Below are 22,263 nucleotides of genomic sequence, written 5' to 3'. Positions count from 1 at the left end.
AGTTACAAAAGGTCGCACATCCAGTCAAAAAGGTCACACATCCAGTTACAGAGGTCACACATCCAGTCAAAAAGGTCACACATTCAGTCAAAAAGGTTAGACATCCAGCCTGTCTCATTCACAACAGTCAGGTTGCACAAACCACCACTCACAAGCCCAACACCCCATACCCCCAACTGTCACCTCCCCCTGCGCTTTGTCCTCAATCCCCTGCTCACCTCCCCCTGCGCTTTGTCCTCAATTCCCTGCTCACCTCCCCCTGCGCTTTGTCCTCAATCCCCTGCTCACCTCCCCCTGCGCTTTGTCCTCAATCCCCTTTGTCCTCAATCCCCTGCTCACCTCCCCCTGCGCTTTGTCCTCAATCCCCTGCTCACCTCCCCCTGCGCTTTGTCCTCAATCCCCTGCTCACCTCCCCCTGCGCTCACCTCCCCCTGTGCTTTGTCCTCAATCCCCTGCTCACCTCCCCCTGCGCTTTGTCCTCAATCCCCTGCTCACCTCCCCCTGTGCTCACCTCCCCCTGCGCTTTGTCCTCAATCCCCTGCTCACCTCCCCCTCCGCTTTGTCCTCAATCCCCTGCTCACCTCCCCCTGTGCTCACCTCCCCCTCCGCTTTGTCCTCAATCCCCTGCTCACCTCCCCCTGCACTTTGTCCTCAATCCCCTGCTCACCTCCCCCTGTGCTCACCTCCCCCTGCACTTTGTCCTCAATCCCCTGCTCACCTCCCCCTGTGCTCACCTCCCCCTCCGCTTTGTCCTCAATCCCCTGCTCACCTCCCCCTGCACTTTGTCCTCAATCCCCTGCTCACCTCCCCCTGTGCTCACCTCCCCCTGCGCTTTGTCCTCAATCCCCTACTCACCTCCCCCTGTGCTTTGTCCTCAATCCCCTGCTCACCTCCCCCTGTGCTCACCTCCCCCTGTGCTTTGTCCTCAATCCCCTGCTCACCTCCCCCTGTGCTCACCTCCCCCTGTGCTTTGTCCTCAATCCCCTGCTCACCTCCCCCTGTGCTCACCTCCCCCTCCACTTTGTCCTCAATCCCCTGCTCACCTCCCCCTCCGCTTTGTCCTCAATCCCCTGCTCACCTCCCCTCACCTTGGTTGCCTCCCCTGATGTTCATTCACTCTTCCCATCCAGCCAGTCACCCTAATTAGTACACATGTTCTGTCCCAAATCACCTGATCAATACACATCTTCTCTCCCAAATCACCTGATCAATACACATCTTCTCTCCCAAATCACCTGATCAATACATGTCCTCTCCCAAATCACCTGATCAATACACATCTTCTCTCCCAAATCACCTGATCAATACACATCTTCTCTCCCAAATCACCTGATCAATACACATGTTCTCTCCCAAATCACCTGATCAATACACATGTTCTCTCCCAAATCACCTGATCAATACACATCTGCTGTCCCAAATCACCTGATCAATACACATCTTCTGTCCCAAATCACCTGATCAATACACATCTTCTCTCCCAAATCACCTGATCAATACACATCTTCTCTCCCAAATCACCTGATCAATACACATCTTCTGTCCCAAATCACCCGATCAATACACATTCTGTCCCAAATCACCTGATCCATACACATCTTCTGTCCCAAATCACCTGATCAATACACATCTTCTGTCCCAAATCACCTGATCAATACACATCTTCTCTCCCAAATCACCTGATCAATACACATCTTCTGTCCCAAATCACCCGATCAATACACATTCTGTCCCAAATCACCTGATCAATACACACATTCTGTCCCAAATCACCTGATCAATTCACATCTTCTGTCCCAAATCACCTGATCAATACACATGTTCTGTCCCAAATCACCTGATCAATACACATCTTCTGCCCCAAATCACCTGATCAATACACAAGTTCTGTCCCAAATCACCTGATCAATACACTGACCTAAATCACCTGATCAATACACATGTTCCGTCCCAAATCACCCGATCAATACACTGTCCCAATTCACCTGATCAATACACTGACCTAAATCACATGATCAATAACCACTTTCTGCCCCAACCACCTGATCAGTACACATGTTCTGTCCCAAATCACCTGATCAATACACACTTTTTGACCCAAATAACATGATCAACAGACACTTTCTGACCTAAATCACCTTATAATACACATTTTCTGAGCCAAATCACATGATCAATACACACTTTCTGACCCAAATCACATGATCAACACATACTTTCTGACCTAAATCAGCTGATCAATACACTGACCCAAATCAGCTGATCAATCCACACTTTCTGACCCAAATCACATGATCAATACATACTTTCTAACCTAAATCACCTGATCAATACACTGACCCAAATCACATGATCAATACACTGACCCAAACCACATTATCAATAGACACTTTCTGACCCAAATCACATGATCAATACACACAGCCTGTTCCAAATCAGCTGATCAATACACTGACCCAAATCACCTGATCAATACACTGACCCAAACCACGTGATCAAATACATGCTTCCTGGCCTAAATCACCTGATAATAGTTAATACACATTTTCTGAGCCACACACAGTCTGTCTCCAAGCTCCTCCGGCAGCAGCACAGCCCACTCACACCTTACAGAAAGGCACTGGGGTTGGCGGAGGGGTCTTTCTGGTTTCTGTACCGCATTGCCAACCACACCCCGATGATCTGAACACACACACACACACACACACACAAAACATCTATTATGCCACAACCACAGCAGATAGGATTTTTAAACTTCACAGGTATCTGGACTTTTTAAAGTGTTCTTTATGCGTGTGCTAAATTTCATAACTCCACATGCAGTGGAACCAAAGTTTAAAAAAAAAAAATAAAAAAAAAAATGACACCACATTTCCACATGTTGATACTGGCAAAACAATAGTGGATAAAAACTTGTGCAGCTAAACAACTTTTGCATCATCTTTTTTCTTTCTTTCTTCTTCTTTTTCTTTTTTTCTTCTTTTTAATGACTTCAAAGATACTTTAAAGAATGCAAAAGTAAACACATGTTTTGAGTATTTTGCTTTGGGAAATAATGTACAATTCTAAATATGCTGTCAGTCCAAACATCCACAAAGGCATCTATCTTCTAGTCGTATTTTTAGTTTTGAGCACACTGACCCAAAAACTAAATCACAAATGTTCTGAGCACACTAACCCCAAAAAGTTGAAAACTAAATCACAGCACAGTTTTTGAGCACACTAACAAAAAACACACAACTAAATCACAAACGTTCTGAACACACTAAAACTAAGTCACAACACAGTTCTGAGCAGACTAACCCAAAAACTAAGTGACAACATAGTAACATCTGAAACTGTATACATGTCAATGTGTATTTGGTTTGATATCCAGCCTGCACTGTGTCCTCTGTTTCCTCAGAAACAGGAGTGTGCAGTGCCCCTCACTTGTCTTACACTAATTACAGTAATTAAACAGGCAATGACTACAATGGTGACTTTAATGACTACAGTGATGACTTAAATGACTACAGTGATTACTCTAATGACTACAGTGATGACTTTAATCACAACAGTGATGACTTAAATGACTACACTGTTGATAAAGGCAAAACTTTAATGACTACACTGTTGATAAAGGCAGACTTTAATGACTACAATGTTGATAAAGGCAAAACTTTAATGACTACACTGTTGATAAAGGCAGACTTTAATGACTGCACTGTTGATAAAGGCAAAACTTTAATGACTATACTGTTGATAAAGGCAGACTTTAATGACTACAATGTTGATAGAGGCAAAACTTTAATGACAATGTTGATAAAGGCAAAACTTTAATGACTGCACTGTTGATAAAGGCAGACTTTAATGACTGCACTGTTGAGAAAGGCAGACTTTAATGACTACACTGTTGATAAAGGCAAAACTTCAATGACTATACTGTTGATAAAAGCAGACTTTAATGACTACACTGTTGATAAAGGCAGACTTTAATGACTGCACTGTTGATAAAGGCAGACTTTAATGACTACACTGTTGATAAAGGCAGACTTTAATGACTGCACTGTTGATAAAGGCAGACTTTAATGACTACACTGTTGATAAAGGCAGACTTTAATGACTACACTGTTGATAAAGGCAAAACTTTAATGACTATACTGTTGATAAAGGCAGACTTTAATGACTACAATGTTGATAAAGGCAAAACTTTAATGACTACACTGTTGATAAAGGCAGACTTTAATGACTACACTGTTGATAAAGGCAGACTTTAATGACTACACTGTTGATAAAGGCAGACTTTAATGACTGCACTGTTGATAAAGGCAAAACTTTAATGACTACACTGTTGATAAAGGCAGACTTTAATGACTACAATGTTGATAAAGGCAAAACTTTAATTACTACACTGCTGATAAAGGCAGACTTTAATGACTGCACTGTTGATAAAGTCAGACTTTAATGACTACACTGTTGATAAAGGCAAAACTTTAATGACTATACTGTTGATAAAGGCAGACTTTAATGACTACAATGTTGATAAAGGCAAAACTTTAATGACTACACTGTTGATAAAGGCAGACTTTAATGACTACAATGTTGATAAAGGCAAAACTTTAATGACTACACTGTTGATAAAGGCAGACTTTAATGACTGCACTGTTGATAAAGGCAGACTTTAATGACTACACTGTTGATAAAGGCAAAACTTTAATGACTACACTGTTGATAAAGGCAGACTTTAATGACTACAGTGTTGATATAGGCAGACTTTAATGACTGCACTGTTGATAAAGGCAGACTTTAATGACTACAGTGATGACTTAGACAGACTTTAATGACTACACTGTTGATAATGGCAGACTTTAACGAGTACAGTAATTAAACTGGCCCACTTTACCATCTCAAGAAAGCCAAAAAGGCAAGCTTTAAGAACACATCAACAAAGTGCTGAAGCAGTGTCAGGCAATCAAATGAGAAAAAAAATAGTAACTACAAGAACTGTGTATGTAGATAGCTAAGTAAAATATGCAAACAGATGGATGAAGAAATGAACAGTATGTAGATAGTTAAGTAAAATATGCAAACAGATGGATGGAGAAATGAACAAAGTTAGAAAAAAGAAAAGGAAGAAAAAGTCAAAATCAAAACTAAGTAGATTAGCTAAGTAAAGTATGCAAACATTTAAAGAAATGAATAAATAGAAAGTGGGGGGAAAAATCAAAAGTGTGTTAAGTAGATTAGCAAAGTAAAAGATGCAAACAGATGGATAAAGAAATTAAATAAGTGGAAAAGAGAGGAAAAAGTAAATATGAAAATTATGAACATAGAACAGCTAAGTAACGGAGGCCAAAAGACGGAAGAAGAAATAAATAAATAAACAGGTTTTTCAACAAAGATAAAAACAACTGGGGCAGAAAGCGAGAGAGAGGAAATCAAGGGGCACAACTCTCAGGAAGACTTGCAGTCCAGACACACTGACCAATTAACTCCCCTGAAACATACACACCATCATGCCCCATCTGTCACACTTTTTTCTTTCCTTTAGTGTCTTTTCACACAATGGTGTCTGGACAGATCTTAGACATGTGTGTCACTGTCACACTATGAATGTGTTACGATAACAAACTGGCTTGAAAAGTCAACTGATAGGATGTTGGAATCTTTTTCTTACACCTCTCTCTCTCTATATATATATATATATATATGTGTGTGTGTGTGTGTGTGTGTGTAAAATAACAGCTACAAGGATGTTCCAATGGGGGCTTCACACCACGGGAAGTCACACACACACACACACACACACAGTCACAGAGAGAGAGAGAGAGAGAGAGAGAGAGAGAGAGAGAGAGAGGGGTTTTAATGATGAATAAAAGGAGATGACTCAGGAACCAACATTTCCATTGTGTTATACTCAGTCATCGGATTTTCATGCACAAAACACAGCCAACCAGTTAAAACATTGTGCAATCACAAAATGCCAAGCAGCAGAATTTAGCAGACTGAGGCTGAAGTTATTGGAACAAGCCGTACAGATTCACACACTCCAAGCAGTATTACTTAGCAGACTGAGGCTGAAGTTATTGGAACAAGCCGTACAGATTCACACACTCCAAGCAGTATTACTTAGCAGACTGAGGCTGAAGTTATTGGAACAAGCCGTACAGATTCACACACTCCAAGCAGTATTACTTAGCAGACTGAGGCTGAAGTTATTGGAACAAGCCGTACAGATTCACACACTCCAAGCAGTATTACTTAGCAGACTGAGGCTGAAGCCATTGGAACAAGCCGTACAGATTCACACAGTCACGCAGCTAACAGGTTGCTGTTGGCTATCAACAACATGCCAACTGAAGCAGTCCCGTTCTGGGGGGTGTTTTTCAAGCAGCAGGTGTTGCTGGTCACCCCATGATGCTGACAGCTGTTCCCTCAGGTCTGGTTTGTTTTCTTTAGGTTCATGGCTGGCTTTTGCTGTTGTGTTTGCTGGTCAATTGATTTCGTTGTGCATTTCCCGTTTGGTGTTGCCCTGTGTGTTGTGGGCTGTCAGGTGTGTTTGGTATTGTCCTGTATTGTGGGCTGTCAGGTGTGTTTGGTATTGTCCTGTGTGTTGTGGGCTGTCAGGTGTGTTTGGTATTGTCCTGTGTGTTGTGGGCTGTCAGGTGTGTTTGGTATTGTCCTGTGTGTTGTGGGCTGTCAGGTGTGTTTGGTATTGTCCTGTGTTGTGGGCTGTCAGGTGTGTTTGGTATTGTCCTGTGTGTTGTGGGCTGTCAGGTGTGTTTGGTATTGTCCTGTGTGTTGTGGGCTGTCAGGTGTGTTTGGTATTGTCCTGTATTGTGGGCTGTCAGGTGTGTTTGGTATTGTCCTGTGTGTTGTGGGCTGTCAGGTGTGTTTGGTATTGTCCTGTATTGTGGGCTGTCAGGTGTGTTTGGTATTGTCCTGTGTGTTGTGGGCTGTCAGGTGTGTTTGGTATTGTCCTGTATTGTGGGCTGTCAGGTGTGTTTGGTATTGTCCTGTGTGTTGTGGGCTGTCAGGTGTGTTTGGTATTGTCCTGTATTGTGGGCTGTCAGGTGGGTGTGTTTGCTGAACTTTGCTAAACTTCAAGGTCAGAAAGGATGGGTAAAAAAAACCCACAGAAACCTTTGTCCCATGAAAGACAAGCAAAAACAATCGCATCTGCAGAGTGCACACACACGCATGCTATTAACACAGAACAGGTATCAGTGTCTGCAAGCTGGACAGGCATGACTGGATCACAGAAACTGTTGTTATCACTGGTCATCAAGCAAGAGGAAAGGGAGTCATGAAAAATGCACACTTTAAAGAAAAGCGCTGGGATTTGCGCTGGGGTCTTTCTGGTTACGGAATCGGATGGTGATCCACACGCCAATGATCTGAAACCCAAGAGAGTGTTTTTTTCCTGGTCAAAGTCTCAACCGTGTGTAATGTACAAGGGATGTTCAATAAGTACTGAGGTGTGGCTCGCTGACAAAACACACCAGCAGGAAGATCAGTCCAGTTTTACCCATTGGTCTGTGCTTTAAGATCACCACTCATTCACTCAATCAATCAATCAGGTGCTACACAGCAGTCCACAGCTTTGTGAGCAGCACACAACGCTCAAAACCACTCCACAACACAGCCTTCCACAGGAAGCAGTCACCGTGCAGTCCACAGCTTTGTGAGCAGCACACGACGCTCAAAACCACTCCACAACACAGCCTTCCACAGGGAGCAGTCACCATGCAGTCCACAGCTTTGCGAGCAGCACACAACGCTCAAAACCACTCCACAACACAGCCTTCCACAGGAAGCAGTCACCATGCAGTCCACAGCTTTGTGAGCAGCACACAACGCTCAAAACCACTCCACAACACAGCCTTCCACAGGAAGCAGTCACCATGCAGTCCACAGCTTTGTGAGCAGCACATGACGCTCAAAACCACTCCACAACACAGCCTTCCACAGGAAGCAGTCACCATGCAGTCCACAGCTTTGTGAGCAGCACACAACGCTCACACCACTCCACAACACAGCCTTCCACAGGAAGCAGTCACCATGCAGTCCACAGCTTTGTGAGCAGCACACAACGCTCAAAACCACTCCACAACACAGCCTTCCACAGGAAGCAGTCACCGTGCAGTCCACAGCTTTGTGAGCAGCACACAACGCTCAAAGCCACTCCAAAACACAGCCTTCCACAGGGAGCAGTCACCATGCAGTCCACAGCTTTGTGAGCAGCACACGACGCTCACACCACTCCACAACACAGCCTTCCACAGGAAGCAGTCACCATGCAGTCCACAGCTTTGTGAACAGCACACGACGCTCACAACACAGCCTTCCACAGGAAGCAGTCACCATGCAGTCCACAGCTTTGTGAGCAGCACACAATGCTCAAAAGCACTCCACAACACAGCCTTCCACAGGAAGCAGTCACCATGCAGTCCACAGCTTTGTGAGCAGCACACAACGCTCAAAGCCACTCCACAACACAGCCTTCCACAGGGAGCAGTCAACATGCAGTCCACAGCTTTGTGAGCAGCACACAACGCTCAAAACCACTCCACAACACAGCCTTCCACAGGAAGCAGTCACCGTGCAGTCCACAGCTTTGTGAGCAGCACACAACGCTCAAAGCCACTCCAAAACACAGCCTTCCACAGGGAGCAGTCACCATGCAGTCCACAGCTTTGTGAGCAGCACACGACGCTCACACCACTCCACAACACAGCCTTCCACAGGAAGCAGTCACCATGCAGTCCACAGCTTTGTGAACAGCACACGACGCTCACAACACAGCCTTCCACAGGAAGCAGTCACCATGCAGTCCACAGCTTTGTGAGCAGCACACAATGCTCAAAAGCACTCTACAACACAGCCTTCCACAGGAAGCAGTCACCATGCAGTCCACAGCTTTGTGAGCAGCACACAACGCTCAAAACCACTCCACAACACAGCCGTCCACAGGAAGCAGTCACCATGCAGTCCACAGCTTTGTGAGCAGCACACGAGGCTCAAAACCACTCCACAACACAGCCTTCCACAGGAAGCAGTCACCATGCAGTCCACAGCTTTGTGAACATCACACGACGCTCACAACACAGCCTTCCACAGGAAGCAGTCACCATGCAGTCCACAGCTTTGTGAGCAGCACACAACGCTCAAAACCACTCCACAACACAGCCTTCCACAGGAAGCAGTCACCATGCAGTCCACAGCTTTGTGAGCAGCACACAACGCTCAAAAGCACTCCACAACACAGCCTTCCACAGGAAGCAGTCATCATGCAGTCCACAGCTTTGTGAGCAGCACACAACGCTCAAAACCACCCCACAACACAGCCTTCCACAGGAAGCAGTCACCATGCAGTCCACAGCTTTGCGAGCAGCACACAACGCTCAAAACCACTCCACAACACAGCCTTCCACAGGAAGCAGTCACCATGCAGTCCACAGCTTTGCGAGCAGCACACAACGCTCAAAACCACTCCACAACACAGCCTTCCACAGGAAGCAGTCACCATGCAGTCCACAGCTTTGTGAGCAGCACACGACGCTCAAAACCACTCCACAACACAGCCGTCCACAGGAAGCAGTCACCATGCAGTCCACAGCTTTGTGAGCAGCACACAACGCTCAAAACCACTCCACAACACAGCCTTCCACAGGAGGCAGTCACCATGCAGTCCACAGCTTTGTGAGCAGCACACGACGCTCAAAACCACTCCACAACACAGCCGTCCACAGGAAGCAGTCACCGTGCAGTCCACAGCTTTGTGAGCAGCACACGACGCTCAAAACCACTCCACAACACAGCCTTCCACAGGAAGCAGTCACCATGCAGTCCACAGCTTTGTGAGCAGCACACAACGCTCAAAACCACTCCACAACAAACGGTGCTTACTGAGAGCAGCAGGCTGAACATGGAGTCAACAGAAACTTCTTCTTCTTCTGCGTTCGTGGGCTGCAACTCCCACGTTCACTCGTATGCACACGAGCGGGCTTTTACGTGTATGACCATTTTTACCCTGCCATGCAGGTAGCCATACTCCGTTTTCGGGGGGTGTGCATGCTGGGTATGTTCTTGTTTCTATAACCCACCGAACGCTGACATGGATTACAGGATCTTTAACGTGCGTATTTGATCTTCTGCTTGCGTATACACACGAAGGGGGTTCAGGCACTAGCAGGTCTGCACATATGTTGACCTGGGAGATCGTAAAAATCTCCACCCTTTACCCACCAGGTGCCGTCACCGTGATTCGAACCCGGGACCCACAGACTGACAGTCCAACGCTTTAACCACTCGGCTACTGCGCCCGTCGTAAACAGAAACAAAAGCTAACAATTTCCAGAGACTGTCCTGATGGCAGGGAAGACACCACTAACAGCTGAAAGGCACCCCTTGTGTCCACACTGCGGACATTGCTTTCGTTCCAACTTGTGAGGAAGACAGACAGGAAAGGGTTAAAGTGCACTGACCTCTGTCAAGCTGAAGAAGAGCCCCACGCCCCCTGTGGCTGAGAAAGCATTGTAGATGACAGGTCTCATCTTCTCCAGGCAGGGGTCACAAGGACAATTGGCGTCCTGGGAGGGTTGCCCCGTGCAACACGGTGAACTGTCATTCTCACAGCACTTGGCCACCTGTGGACAGGTATCATTGTCATTGTCACAGCACTTGGCCACCTGTGGACAGGTATTGTCATTGTCACAGCACTTGGCCACCTGTGGACAGGTATTGTCATTGTCACAGCACTTGGCCACCTGTGGACAGGTATCATTGTCATTGTCACAGCACTTGGCCACCTGTGGACAGGTATCACTGTCATTGTCACAGCACTTGGCCACCTGTGGACAGGTATCATTGTCATTGTCACAGCACCTGGCCACCTGTGGACAGGTATCACTGTCACAGCACTTGGCCACCTGTGGACAGGTATCACTGTCATAGCACTTGGCCACCTGTGGACAGGTATCATTGTCATTGTCACAGCACCTGGCCACCTGTGGACAGGTATCATTGTCATTGTCACAGCACCTGGCCACCTGTGGACAGGTATCATTGTCATTGTCACAGCACTTGGCCACCTGTGGACAGGTATCATTGTCATTGTCACAGCACTTGGCCACCTGTGGACAGGTATCATTGTCATTGTCACAGCACCTGGCCACCTGTGGACAGGTATCATTGTCATTGTCACAGCACTTGGCCACCTGTGGACAGGTATCATTGTCATTGTCACAGCACTTGGCCACCTGTGGACAGGTATCATTGTCATTGTCACAGCACTTGGCCACCTGTGGACAGGTATCACTGTCATCGTCACAGCACCTGGCCACCTGTGGACAGGTATCACTGTCATTGTCACAGCACTTGGCCACCTGTGGACAGGTATCATTGTCAATGTCACAGCACTTGGCCACCTGTGGACAGGTATCATTGTCACAGCACCTGGCCACCTGTGGACAGGTATCACTGTCACAGCACTTGGCCACCTGTGGACAGGTATCACTGTCATTGTCACAGCACCTGGCCACCTGTGGACAGGTATCATTGTCATTGTCACAGCACCTGGCCACCTGTGGACAGGTATCATCGTCATTGTCACAGCACTTGGCCACCTGTGGACAGGTACAATAATAATAATAACATTCTACTTATATGGCACGAACTCCCCACTGATTGGTTCTAAGACAAAACAAGATGACCACACTTAGTCCTGTACTTGGGCTGTCCAAACGCCAGCTAACTACAGGACAAAACAAGATGACCACACTCACGCCTTGGCACTTGGGGTGGCCCAGAGACTGGTTGCTGGGCAGGTTCCGGTTCTGGAAGCCGCAGCAGTCAAACTGTCGCTGGACGTCGTTGCGCGTTTCGTCACTGGCCAGCTTCCAGCCCTGCTCGGCCAGTGCGTCCTTCTGGTCGGCGTTCACCGCCAGGCAGGCACAGGCCAGGGCAAATTGCAGCAGGAAGAGCAGGAAGAGAATGATCATGTACTGCAGAGAGTCAAGGAACGTGCCCCAGTGCACTGTTCATTTTTAACACGCACGCACAGACACACACACACATAGATATTTACATATATATATATAAATATTAAAAAAAAAATATATATATATATATATGTAGAATTGATAGAGAGAGACAGAGAGAGAGAGAGAGAGAGAGAGAGAGAGAGAGAGAGAGACAGCAGTAACTAGTCTTTGCATGTCTTTAAAACCTGTAATTAAAATTTAGCAAAAATTTCACTGCGGCACAGCTTCTTCTTCTTCCTTTGTACAACCAACATCATTCTATTGATGGTTCTGTTGTAGTTTGGGGAGGTTGCTGAGGATTGCGCTGTTGTGAGGATTGGAAAAAAATTTTTTTTTAAATCTCTCTTTCTTTTTTCTCTTTTCTTCTTTCCTTTCTTTTTGCGACCTGGCCAGCCAGTGTACGTTCAGCGTGCTCTGACATGATGCCAAGCCTCTGCATCAGCTGTGAGCGGGGGGAGTGGGGAGGGGGGGGGGGGGGCGGGGGGTGATTTGGGGTGTATGGGTGGTTAGGAGGAGGGGGGGAATGGGGGGGGGGGGCGTGGGGGGGATTCACTTTTAGAGATGAGAGGCCAGTCTGGACTTGAAGCAGTCCAGTGACTCGGCTGTCACAACTTCCTGAGGCAGCTTGTTCCATTCTGGTATGGTCCTTGGGAAGAATGCCATCTGCCTGTACAGTGTTGTGCAGGAGGGAATGTCATAGCTCAGGCTGTTGTTCGTTCTACAGCTCAGCCTGCACTTAGATGGCTTGGGCAGGTACTTGGAGTTGATGGAGATGATACCATGGTGGAATTTGTAGAACATCTCCAAGCGGGCTTTCTTGCGGCGCTGTTGTAGGGGAGGCCAATTGAGTGAATTGAGGATGGAGTCCACGCATGATGTTTGGCGGTGGCGATTCGAGACCCATCTTGCTGCTCTTCGTTGGATCTTCTCGAGGGCCTCAACCTCGTTTGCAGTGTAGGGATCCCAGACGGTGGCTGCATACTCAAGAAGTGGGCGAACAAGGGCTTTGTACGCAGTTTCCTTTGTCTTCTGGTTGCTGATCTTGAGGTTGCGCCGGACGAAGCCTAGGGTCTTGCTGGCTTTCTTGGTGATGGAGTCAATGTGGGATTCCCACTGCATATTTTTCTGAATGTTGACGCCCAGGTACTTTGTGGTGCTGACGTTTTCAATCTTTTGGCCATGTAGCTCTTACGCAGGGGCGGTCTTGTCCCTTTTACGGGAAACTCTCAGCGTTGAGCACTTCTGTGGATGGAACTCCATGGACCACTTCTCCTCCCAGGTGGTAAGGGAGTGTAGATCTTCTTGCAGCACTTGCTCGTCATTTTTCTTTATGATGGTCTTGCTGCACAGGGTGTCATCGGCAAATAGGCGGATCTTCGACTTGATGCCATCAGGAAGGTCATTTATGTATAGAAGAAAAAGACTCGGCCCTAGAACCGAGCCTTGAGGGACGCCAGATTCCACGGGTAGAAGGTCGGATCTTGTTCCTTCCACGACCACAGCCTGCTGTCTGTCCTTGAGAAAGTCCTTGATCCAGGCATTGGTGCGTCCTCTGATGCCGTAACGACGTAGTTTGTGAACAAGTAGGGTATGGCTAACTTGGTCGAACGCCTTTGAGAAGTCGAGGATGATAGTGTCCTCCTGGTTTCCCTTCTCTATCTCTCTAGTCGCTTCTTCCACATACCCTAAGAGTTGCGTTTCACGTGACCGTCCGCGTCGGAAGCCGTGCTGCTCTGGACAGAGAATCTCATTGTTCTCAAGATGGGACACGATGTGGCTGGTGATAATATGTTCCATCAGCTTGCAGGCTATGCAGGTGAGGGAGATGGGGCGGTAGTTTGCAGCTTTGTATTTTTCTCCCTTTTTAAAGACAGGTGTGATGTTGGCCTGTTTCCAGTCGTGTGGCAGGGTGCCGGAGGAGTATGAAATGCGGTAGAGCAGGGTGAAGGCTGGAGTGATCTCCTCTGCAACCGTCTTCAAAAGTCTGCTTCTTCAGACGAGGACACGATTTTGCTGCCTGTTGGAAGAAATATAAGCAAACAAAAAATCACAATAAATAGCAGCAAAAGGAAATTTTCTATCTAAAATTACGTTTAAATAACATACTTACCATGACCAAACTAGTGCAGACTCCGGCAGGGGTCTGACATTCCTGTCCTGTGCAAACTACTATCCGCCTATGCGAAGAAAACGAAATCTTTTTTTGTACCAACACACACACATATATATATATTTATATATATATAATATTTATTATTATAGAAAGGGAGAGAGAGAGAGAGATCTTTTAAGTTTTATTATCATCAATTTAAAGTGGAATTTTACAATAAAACACTACATCAACGATACTGGAACAAAGTCAAAGCTGAGTTTGTGTCATCATTTCCCATATAGTGTCCAGGATACAAAGAAGAGCATCACTTGGTGATGCTTGGCGGCGCCGATGAGGCCGATGAGGGAGATGAGGAAGAGGAGGACGCCACAGGCGATCAGACTCCCCACCAGCGTCAGACTGGTCACCACGGCAGCCGCTCGACCGTACGCTGCCACGCCGATCAGAATGAAGGCCACCAACTGAAACCACAGCAGGATTGTGTCATGGTTCATTTTCATTTTATCACAACAGATTTCTCTGTGTGAAATTCAGGCTTCTCTCCCCAGGGAGAGCGCGTCGCTACACAACAGCGCCACCCATTTTTTTGTATTTTTTCCTGCGTGCAGTTTTACTTGTTTTTCCTATTGAAGTGGATTTTTCTACAGAATTTTGCCAGGAACAACCCTTTTGTTGCCGTGGGTTCTTTTACATGCACTAAGTGCATGCTGCACACAGGACCTCGGTTTATCGTCTCATCTGAATGACTAGCATCCAGACCACCACTCAAGGTCTAGTGGAGGGGGAGAAAATATCGGCAGCTGAGCCGTGATTCGAACCAGCGCGCTCAGATTCTCTCGCTTCCTAGGCGGATGCGTTACCTCTAGGCCATCACTCCACATAATGGTGCCATTACATCAAAGTAATACCTGTATGTTTCCTAACAACTGTATCAAGGAATTAAGAGAGAAAAAAATTAAAAAAAATTATCAGGGCATTACCCAGCAGACACATAATCTCATTATTCAAATTTGAATTTAAAAATCAGTTTACCGACTGAAAGTGAAACAGGCAGGGGCAAATGGAATTCCACAAGAAAACTGTTTCTGTAGAAAATGTGACTTGAATGCTGTTTGTGATCAATTTCGTTTTATCATGGAGTGTATCAATTTTTCTGATGTTTGAAAAAAAATTCTTACCCGATAAATATTTTTGTCCAAAGCCCATATTTTTGTTTTTTAACATCCCATGCAAACAGGTAGTACTGTTAAGACTCAACAAATTCATCAAAACTTGCAATGCTGCATAAGCCGCAAGCATTCCTCCACAATGTTATGTCTCTGCACAATTTATGTGAAAGTAGTTCTGATTTTGTTTACTCATGTACATTTTTATTTTCAAAGTTTACACTGTACAGACGTAACACAGAAAATCCAATCTGCATATCAATTTGGAGTTCCTCTTTCCTGTGTTAGCTCTGAACATGATGTAAACTTCCTAATGAAAAATATTCAAGTAAACAAAACTGAACACTTTTCATGTAACTTGTGCAGTTTCAGTTTCAGTTTCAGTAGCTCAAGGAGGCGTCACTGCGTTCGGACAAATCCATATACGCTACACCACATCTGCCAAGCAGATGCCTGACCAGCAGCGTAACCCAACGCGCTTAGTCAGGCCTTGAGAGAAAAAAAAACAACAACAAAAAGGTGAATAAATAATAGATAAGCTTACACAAATAAATAAATAATAATTATAATATAAAAAAGGTAGTAGTAGTAGTAGTAGTAGTAGTAGTAGTAATAATAATAATAATAACTTGTGCAGATCAGTCAAAGCGTAAATTGGTTTCACAAACACCCTTCAGCCATGGGTGTTTGAACATAGCGTCAGCGCAGTGGTGTTTCCAACAGTGTGTAAAATGTAACGTATCTGTTACATGGAACTCTCCAAGTGTTGACTCCAACGCAACAGTTGACACATTGTTTGGAAATAAATTGTGTATGTAATTTTTGTTGTTGTGGTTGAACAGAAATTTTTACCAGAAAATGAGTGCGTATGCTGTCAGAGATAGATGTGATGTCCGCTTGCTGCATGTGTGGTGTACTGATGCGCTTGCCTTTGGATGGAAAAATACTACATGTGTAGTATATTGATGTGCTTGCCCTTGGATGAAAAAATACCACGTGTGGTGTATTAATGACGGGTGCAATAGCCGAATGGTTAAAGCGCTGGACTTTCAATCTGAGGGTCCTGGGTTCGAATCTCGGTGCACCTGGTGGGTAAAGGGTGGAGATTTTTCCGATCTCCCAGGTCAACATATGTGCAGACCTGCTAGTGCCTGAACCCCCTTCGTGTGTATGCGCACACAGAACTGAGATCAAATACGCACGTTAAAGATCCTGTAATCCATGTCAGCGTTCGGTGGGTTATGGAAACAAGAATATACCCAGCATGCACACCCCCAAAAACGGAGTATGGCTGCCTACATGGCGGGGTAAATAAATAAAAACGGTCATACACGTTAAATGTTACAGGTCTGTCTGAGTGTGTATGTGTGTGCGTCTGAAATCTGATTGAATGACACAGGAAACGAATGATGAGCACCCAGTGGCAGCCGTCAGTCAGCTCTACCCAGGTAGGCAGCCTGTGGTGCAAATGTCCCCGTGTATGTAAAGCACTTAGAGCTTGGTCTCTGACTGAGGATAGGCACTATATAAGTATCCACATCAATCAATTAATTAATGCGCTTGCCTTTGGATGAAAACATACGACATGTCAAGCGGAATGTGTTGTTTACATCATACGTCAGTAATGCGGGTCTTCTGTGTGATATTTCAAACTTAATATATTGTCTTTATTGATGATAGATGTTTTATCAGAACAAGAAACAAACCTAGATCAGATCTACATGGACTGGATTTTGATCAGATTTGTACTTTTTAGTTTCTGGCCACTTTGTTTTCACTAAATTTCAGACACACTGCCATGTCACAAAACGGCGCAATAATGTTTAATGTTTTCCATAACTTTTATCACATTTAAGCCACAAAAACAAAATTGATTCACAGAAAATTGTACATATATAATGATATATTTCTTTTATTCAGTTGAGTCCTAATAAGCAAAACTGAAAACATTTGAATGATTTAATTACTGTAAACACATGCATGTGTTGGTTGAATCAGACAATGTTGAGGATGAACTACAATCTGGGCCAGGTGGGATGAAATGACAGTGTATCAAAACATGTTGACTGCCATGCGTCATGAAATGACAGTGTATCAAAACATGTTGACTGCCATGCGTCATGAAATGACAGTGTATCAAAACATGTTGACTGCCAAATGGCATGAAATGACAGTGTATCAAAAGATGTTGGCTGCCAAGTGGCATGAAATATCACTGTTGCAAACAATGTTGACTGCCAAGTGGCATGAAATGACAGTGTATCAAAACATGTTGACTGCCATGCGTCATGAAATGACAGTGTATCAAAACATGTTGACTGCCATGCGTCATGAAATGACAGTGTATCAAAACATGTTGACTGTCAAGTGTCATGAAATGACAGTGTATCAAAACATGTTGACTGCCATGCGTCATGAAATGACAGTGTATCAAAACATGTTGACTGCCATGCGTCATGAAATGACAGTGTATCAAAAGATGTTGACTGCCAAATGGCATGAAATGACAGTGTATCAAAAGATGTTGGCTGCCAAGTGGCATGAAATATCACTGTTGCAAACAATGTTGACTGCCAAGTGGCATGAAATGACTGTATCAGAAGATGTTGACTACCAAGCAGCATGAAATGACAGTGTTGCAAACAATGTTGACTGCCATGCATCATGAAATGACAGTGTAGCAAACAATGTTGACTGCCATGTGTCATGAAATGACAGTGTAGCAAACAATGTTGACTGCCATGCGTCATGAAATGACAGTGTAGCAAACAATGCTGACTGCCATGCATCATGAAATGACAATGTAGCAAAACATGCTGACTGCCAAATGGCATGAAATGACACTGTTGCAAACAATGTTGACTGCCAAGTGGCATGAAACGACAGTGTATGAAAGAATGTTGACTGCCAAGTGGATGAAATGACAGTTTATGAAAGAATGTTGACTGCCCAAGGGCATGAAATGACAGTGTAGCAAACAATGTTGACTACCAAATGGAATGAAAAGACAGTGTAGCAAAAAATGTAGACTGCCAAGTGGCATGAAAAGACTGTGTAGCAAAAATTGTTGACATTTTGACACCAGAGACATTACAGTTCTAAGCTAACTACAAATAGTTATCATGTGTCACTGTTAACCTGTTTGATATCATGTGTCTCTTAACCTGTCTGATGTCATGTGTCACTGTTAACCTGTCTGATATCATGTGTCACCGTTGACATGTCTGAAATCATGTGTCACTTTTGACCTGTCTGATATCATGTCACTGTTATTATGTTAACCTGTCTGATATCATGTGTCACTGTTAACCTGTCTGATATCATTGTTAGCCTGTCTGATATCATGTGTCACTGTTAACCTGTCTGATATCATGTGTCACTGTTGACCTGTCTGATATCATGTGTCACTGTTGACCTGTTTGATATCATGTGTCACTGTTAACCTGTCTGATATCATGTGTCACTTAACCTGTCTGATATCATGTAACTCTTGACCTGTCTGATATCATGTGTCACCATTAACCTATTGATATCATGTGTCACTGTTAACCTGTCTGATATCATGTGTCACTGTTAACCTGTCTGATATCATGTCACTGTTGACCTGTCTGATATCATGTGTCACTGTTGACCTGTCTGATATCATGTGTCACTTAACCTGATATCATGTGTCACTGTTAACCTCTCTGATATCATGTCACTGTTGACCTGTCTGATATCATGTGTCACTGTTAACCTGTCTGATATCATGTCACTGTTGACCTGTCTGATATCATGTGTCACTGTTGACCTGTCTGATATCATGTGTCACTGTTGACCTGTCTGATATCATGTGTCACCGTGAACCTATTGATATCATGTATCACTGTTAACCTGTCTTATATCAATTGTCACTGTTAACCTGTTTGATGTCATGTCTCAAGGCCTGACTAAGCGCGTTGGGTTACGCTGCTGGTCAGGCATCTGCTTGGCAGATGTGGTGTAGCATATATGGATTTGTCCGAACGCAGGTGACGCCTCCTTGAGCTACTGAAACTGAAACTTGATGTCATGTGTCACTGTTGACCTGTCTGATATCATGTGTCACTGTTGACCTGTCTGATATCATGTGTCACTGTTGACCTGTCTGATATCATGTCACTGTTAACCTCTTGATATCATGTGTCACTGTTGACCTGTCTGACATCAGGTCATTGTTAACCTCTTGATATCATGTGTCACTGTTGACCTGTCTGATATCAGGTCACTGTTAACCTCTTGATATCATGTGTCACTGTTGACCTGTCTGATATCAGGTCATTGTTAACCTCTTGATATCATGTGTCACTGTTGACCTGTCTGATATCAGGTCATTGTTAACCTCTTGATATCATGTGTCACTGTTGACCTGTCTGATATCAGGTCATTGTTAACCTCTTGATATCATGTGTCACTGTTAACCTGTCTGTTATTATGTGTCACAGTTAACCTGTTGATATCATGTGTCACTGTTTACCTGTCTGATATCATGTGTCAGTGTTAACCTGTTGATATCATGTGTCACTGTTGACCTGTCTGATATCATGTGTCACTGTTGACCTGTCTGATATCATGTGTCACTTAACCTGTCTGATATCATGTGTCACCGTTGACGTGTCTGATATGTGTCACTGTTGACCTGTCTGATATCATGTGTCACCGTTGACCTGTCTGATATCATGTGTCACTGTTAACCTTGTCATGTGTCACTGTTGACCTGTTTGATATTATGTGTCACTGTTGACATGTCTGATATCATGTGTTACTGTTAACCTGTTTGATATCATGTGTCACTGTTAACCTGTCTGATATCATGTGTCACTGTTGACCTGTCTGATATCATGTGTCACTGTTGACCTGTTTGATATCATGTGTCACTGTTAACCTGTTTAATATCATCTGTCGCTGCGAACATGTTTGATATCATGTGTCACTGTTAACCTGTTTAATATCATGTGTCACTTAACCTGTCTGATATCATGTGTCACTTAACCTGTCTGATATCATGTGTCACTGTTGACCTGTCTGATATCATGTGTCACTGTTAACCTGTTGATATCATGTGTCACTGTTAACCTGTCTGATATCATGTGTCACTGTTGACCTGTCTGATATCATGTGTCACTGTTGACCTGTTTGATATCATGTGTCACTGTTAACCTGTTTAATATCATCTGTCGCTGCGAACATGTTTGATATCATGTGTCACTGTTAACCTGTTTAATATCATGTGTCATTTAACCTGTTTGATATCATGTGTCACTTAACCTGTCTGATATCATGTGTCACTGTTGACCTGTCTGATATCATGTGTCACTGTTAACCTGTCTGATATCATGTGTCACTGTTAACCTGTTGATATCATGTGTCACTGTTAACCTGTCTGATATCATGTGTCACTGTTGACCTGTCTGATATCATGTGTCACTGTTAACCTGTTTGATATCATGTGTCACTATTAACCTTTTTGATATCATGTGTCACTGTTAACATGTCTGATATCATGTGTCACTTAACCTGTTTGATATCATGTGTCACTGTTAACCTGTTTGATATCATGTGTCACTGCTAACATGTTTGATATCATGTGTCACTGTTAACCTGTTTAATATCATGTGTCACTGCTAACATGTTTGATATCATGTGTCACTGTGAACCTGTTTGATATCATGTGTCATTCAACCTGTTTGATATCATGTGTCACTTAACCTGTCTGATATCATATGTCACTATTAACCTGTTTGATATCATGTGTCACTGTTAACCTGTTTGATATCATGTATCACTCGACTCACTGTAAACCAGACCAATATCATGTGTCACCATTAAACTGTTTGATATGTCACTGTTAACCAGTTTGATATCATGTATCCCTGTTAACCAGTTTGGTATCATGTGTAACTGTTAACCTGTTTGATATCATGTGTCACTGTTAACCTGTTTGATATCATGTGTCACTTAACCTGTTTGATATAATGTGTCACTGCTAACCTGTTTGATGGCATTTCACTGCTAAGCTGTTCGATGTTATCTGTCACTGTTAACTTGTTTAATATCATGTGTCACTGTTAATCTGACTGACATCAAGTGTCAATGTTAACCTGTTTGATATCATGTGTCACTGTTAACCTGCAGACATCATCCAAGATGTGAGCATGAAGGAGCACTGGGAGGAATGGCAGCTGTCTGACACTTGCACTAAAGTATGGGTCTTATCAATTTTGACATCCTGTTGAGTCCTGTAGGCTTCTGAATGAGTTTATTGAGCAGTGGTAATGACAGTTTAAGAGATAAATTATTAACCATAAGTATACAGTCTGTCAACAGAATCACTGTATTAAGTAACGCAGATAAAATCTGCGTTTTTCACCCACCCACCCCCTCCCGCCCCCGTGTCACACAATTAATAGTGAATTATGGTGACGTTATGTTGTGGCCCGTGGACCCAGTCGATATATACACGATCCTCAGTCGATCAGTACAAAATGCATGGACGGCTAATAAGCCTATGAAACTAGCTACCTTATTCTATTTTTTAAAATGCACACGCATATACTTGTTAAAACGTGTGCTGTCCGTGTAAATTCTAAAATTGATCTGGGCTCGACGCAGCCACGTCACAGACGTTTGTGATGCTCGTGCATGCACTGAATCATAGCCCAAACTAACCCAGAGACCATCCAATACTTTCAAACATGTATAAATCTGGAGCGAAAAGGCGATAAACAGCAGAGCACAACAAAATTACTTACAATATATATGAAGTTCAGCACTATAAGTGCATTTTTGGAACAACTGAAACCACCACACACCATCCTGGAGGTTTTGAAATCCTCAATTTATAAGTACGCTCAGACAACACAGACGAAGCAACACTCGTGCTAGCAGACAGCTTCTGCAGATCATGTGGCAATGGTTTCGTATTCCAAAGCTGAGGAAGTTT

At 44.2% G+C, this 22,263-nt stretch overlaps 1 protein-coding gene across 2 annotated transcripts; it reads right to left on the bottom strand.

The window, feature by feature from the left end:
* Positions 1 to 1,057: 1,057 nt before the first annotated feature.
* On the bottom strand, positions 1,058 to 22,201 carry LOC143290137 (tetraspanin-13-like). Of its 2 annotated transcripts, XM_076599429.1 has the most exons (6): positions 22,073 to 22,201; positions 14,430 to 14,597; positions 11,766 to 11,984; positions 10,467 to 10,628; positions 7,301 to 7,376; positions 1,058 to 2,682 (listed from the first exon to the last, which is right to left on the bottom strand). In XM_076599429.1, exons 1-5 carry the CDS (start codon positions 22,133 to 22,135, stop codon positions 7,302 to 7,304), a joined length of 687 nt encoding a protein of 228 aa, XP_076455544.1. In that variant the 5' UTR covers positions 22,136 to 22,201; the 3' UTR covers positions 1,058 to 2,682; position 7,301. The 2 variants fall into 2 exon arrangements, with proteins under 2 accessions (XP_076455544.1, XP_076455546.1); XM_076599431.1 differs by lacking the exon at positions 7,301 to 7,376.
* Positions 22,202 to 22,263: the final 62 nt, after the last annotated feature.

Source organism: Babylonia areolata, chromosome 15 (genome assembly GCF_041734735.1).
Source record: "Babylonia areolata isolate BAREFJ2019XMU chromosome 15, ASM4173473v1, whole genome shotgun sequence".
Classification (NCBI taxonomy): Eukaryota; Metazoa; Mollusca; class Gastropoda; order Neogastropoda; family Buccinidae; genus Babylonia; species Babylonia areolata.
This window is presented reverse-complemented; position numbering and strand designations above follow the sequence as displayed.

Coding starts and splice junctions, on each gene's coding strand:
- LOC143290137 (XM_076599429.1), bottom strand. CDS start 22,135: ATGGTGTGTGGTGGTTTCAGTTGTTCCAAAAATGCACTTATAGTGCTG. Junction 11,985..14,429: donor ACCAAGTGATGCTCTTCTTT/GTATCCTGGACA, acceptor GACTCTCTGCAG/TACATGATCATTCTCTTCCT. Junction 10,629..11,765: donor GCCACCCCAAGTGCCAAGGC/GTGAGTGTGGTC, acceptor ACCTGTCCACAG/GTGGCCAAGTGCTGTGAGAA.